This window comes from Lissotriton helveticus, chromosome 4_1, assembly GCF_964261635.1.
Source record: "Lissotriton helveticus chromosome 4_1, aLisHel1.1, whole genome shotgun sequence".
Classification (NCBI taxonomy): Eukaryota; Metazoa; Chordata; class Amphibia; order Caudata; family Salamandridae; genus Lissotriton; species Lissotriton helveticus.
This window is the reverse complement of record NC_136063.1, coordinates 1,691,517,443-1,691,521,018: the sequence shown is the minus strand read 5'-3', so window position 1 is coordinate 1,691,521,018 and position 3,576 is coordinate 1,691,517,443. Positions and strand designations below refer to the sequence as shown.

Sequence of the window (3,576 nt, the reverse complement as noted above, 5' to 3'; positions counted from 1 at the left end):
GTGCGGGTGAACAGGTCAACAAAAGGGCACTTTCCTGCAGTGCGTGTATTATTGAGAAGAAATAAAAAGGTCTGTTTCTGATCATCAAGGTGTCCCTGAGACTGTTAGTAACCCTAAAGAAATAATCCCACTTCAACTATGTATTGGGCGAAGTTCGGCAAGTACATAAATCTGTCTGCACATTCAGCATTGGTGCTTTGAGCTTAGTTCACTTGTATCCCTGGTCGGTAGGAATTTAAACCTTATATAGCTGTGCCAGAGACTCAGTTTACGCAACATTCACTGACCTAATTTGCCACAGGGATCGAACCATTGATGCTGTTTTTTTTAATACATTAGACTGTCTATTTTCTAGGTGAAAGAACTATTACACACTTGTACTAAAGCAGATTGTGTTTCTATCTGTTTGCAAAAAATATCTAACAGAATTTTGATGTGTTTAGTTTTCAACTAGAAGTTTAATTTGTATTCTTCATGTTTGCAAACATGCTCTCTTTTTCATATGAAAAAGCTACACACCAAGGCTTTACGTGGTTTATGGGAAATGTGATGGTGTGACTATGTGTTATATGGAATAAAGTATTCCCTGGCATACATGATAAGGATATTGCAAGTCACGTCAGACTTCCATAACCTTTTAAACAAACTCTGCCTTCTGCCTCATTCCTCTCTATGTTTATAGAACTCCTCAGTGACTAGAAATATCCTTATAATGTACATCACGGAATACTTAATCCCAAATATACCTATTTTCAAACATACTGTGATGCCTCAATAGAATAGTCTAGTGTACTAAATGCCAATAGGAATTACTGCATTGCATGATTTGTTTACTATTTTATAAGTATAGGTAAGGTATTGTGATGTAAGACAGGTAGTCGAGAAGTATCTTTGGAGCAGCAGCCCTATCAGGAGCATCCTGCCTTCTGCTCAGCCCATCTTCAACTGTCACACCACACCACACAGGCACCCAAACATTCCACTCATCTCCACCAAACCAACATTCCACTCAGAACACTCACACTGGCTTAGCAGCTAAGAGCCAGGTAACATAGGAGAAACATGAATACATAGGCAGGATATAACACAAGGTTAACCTACAAAGGAAGGATTGTTCTCCTTTGTACTATAGTGACCCGGCTCCCAGGGTTAACAGGCCAGCCTCATATTTGTATATCATTCACAGGTTGTGCAGCAGGAAACAAATACAGACATTTACTCAATAATGACTTTCTAAATTTCAGGAGATCCTGAAGAGCATCTACCATGTTCTGATCTTTAGTTCTGTGGGTGAGACAGCTCAGACTGGCGCTGCCTTTAACTTCCCAGGACTTTCACTTTGCTTGATTTTCTCAAAGCCCTGTGTCACAATTGGGACATCTAGGGATGAGGGATCCCACCTTTAATCTTTACGCTTCTGCTGGCTGAATGTCTGCATCACCTATATCCAGGTCTATTGACTATTTGCCCTCCTATATCGATCTTTATTCTAAAGCATTCCGAGGCTATAGCAAGCTGGTACATATCGTTTTATCATAACCCACAAACTCCAGACACAATCCGTTGATGCCATGGTAGGCACAGGTCAGTGACCATGTTTGTAGCATGATCCTCAAACTGTGTACATTCTTGAAACACCACAGAAAGTCATTTGTTCAGTGAGGCGAAGGAAATGGCTGGATCTCGATTTTTATCTTAATCCTGGATGTTATTCCTTAGAATTACATTTTTGGCTCCTCTGGAGTGATTTTCATCCTGGGAAGAAGATACTAAAGAAAATAGGATTGCTTAAGTTAGGCGAGTCCAGTAGTGTGCTTCTGCTTGACTCGACCCTGAACTAAAATCTTGCAATAGTTTAAAGTGAAGCACCTTAGCAACAGAGCCTCCCTTCAGCTGTTAGTTTTGATTGCAACAATGTAGTTCCTATTGTCTTTTTTATTGCCCTTTTAACATCTTTGTTTCTAAGGCTGTATATGAGTGGATTGAGCATGGGAGTAATAATGGTATAAATCACAGATAATATCTTGTCGCTAGTAGAGTTCTCTGAAACTGGCTTGGTATACAACACCATTGCAGTTCCATAGAAGATAATGACGACTCCCAAGTGTGAGCCACAGGTAGAGAAAGTGCGGCGGCGGCCTTCCACTGAATGCATCCTCAAGATGGTGGTGATGATGCAGAAATAGGAAATGACAATTAGCACAAGAGGAAAAATAAGAAATAATATGGCACCTATAACTTCCACTACTTCGTTCATTTTGATATCTGCACAAGCCAATTTCGTCAAGAATGGAGCTTCGCAGAAGAAGTGGTCTATCAGGTTAGGTCCGCAAAATGGCAATTGGACAAGGGTTAAAATGTCAATCAGTGATATAACAAAGCCACACAACCACATCACACCTGCCAACTTAAGGCAGGCCGCTTTGTTCATAATTGATGTGTAGCGCAGAGGGTTGCAAATGGCCACATAGCGGTCATATGCCATGGCTGCCAGCAGGAGACACTCTGTCTCTCCCAAGAGCAGGTAGAAGTACACTTGAGTCATACAGCCAGCAAATGAAATCTTCTTTGCAGTTGATAGGAAGAGGGACAGCATTTGTGGGACAATTACAGTTGTATAAGTGATGTCTAAGAAGGACAAGTTGCTTAGCAAAAAGTACATAGGTGTGTGGAGATGAGAATCTACCTGAATGACTGTGATAATAATAAGATTCCCCATCAGTGCACACACGTAGATGAGCAAAAATATCACAAAGAGGATGACCTGAGTCTTGGGATCTTGAGACAGTCCTGCAAGAATAAACTCTGTTACGAAGGACTGGTTCCATTTTTCCATTGAGTTTTCTTGTGGTGCTGTCTGTGGGGAGAGAAAAAGCGGTAACTAGTGCAATACGGTGTAGTTTTAAGTATCAGCAGGCCCTTTGTGCTGCTGACTTAAAGGGCATGTTTTAATGTTATCAAATACTTGAGACAATCTGCAAACACATAACCCTGCAGAGGAGAAATTGGTAGCAATATATACTATGATCACAATATTGATGCCTGCTTTTTGTTTGCATCTGGTACATCAGCAGTGATTAAGCTATGAGCACTTTAATTATGGCTAAGAGGCTGTTTGTTCTGCTTTAACGAGAATGCATGCCATCAACAAAAACAATCATTGACAAAGCCAATAGGTCGCAGCAATCCGAGAGCAATTGGAATTGTCAATGTCTTTCAGCCATGTTGAACAGCAGCACGTCTGCTGTTCAGCATGGCTGTAACTTATGTAAAAAAGCATGAATCCATTAGAGGCTGGTGTCGGGGAAATGTGGTGGGCAGCACAGGAGGGCCCTGTAACAAACAGAACAATTAAACAAAACGCACATGCCAGTCTTCTGCTCTTTTTTGTGCACAGGCTAAAGCTCCCAGCCTCCCCTATGGCTAATCCAAATACTTCTCTCAAACCCATGAGAGCAGTGTTGGGATTGGGTGGAGCGGCCTTGTTTTGCACTCTGTCGGGAACTGGAAGCCTGTGCCTTATGACCTCTCCACTCAGCAACTCAGCTGGGTTGGAGACTGTCAGTGGGCATGACT

At 41.6% G+C, this 3,576-nt stretch overlaps 1 protein-coding gene across 1 annotated transcript; it reads right to left on the bottom strand.

Annotated features, from left to right (window-relative positions):
* Positions 1-1,870: 1,870 nt before the first annotated feature.
* LOC144828208 (olfactory receptor 10A7-like) lies at positions 1,871-2,839 on the bottom strand. Its single transcript, XM_078686299.1, has one exon. It carries the CDS (start codon positions 2,834-2,836, stop codon positions 1,871-1,873), a length of 966 nt encoding a protein of 321 aa, XP_078542425.1. The 5' UTR covers positions 2,837-2,839.
* Positions 2,840-3,576: the final 737 nt, after the last annotated feature.

Bases quoted from the DNA above. Each gene is read 5' to 3' on its own strand.
- LOC144828208 (XM_078686299.1), bottom strand. From the start codon at position 2,836: ATGGAAAAATGGAACCAGTCCTTCGTAACAGAGTTTATTCTTGCAGGA.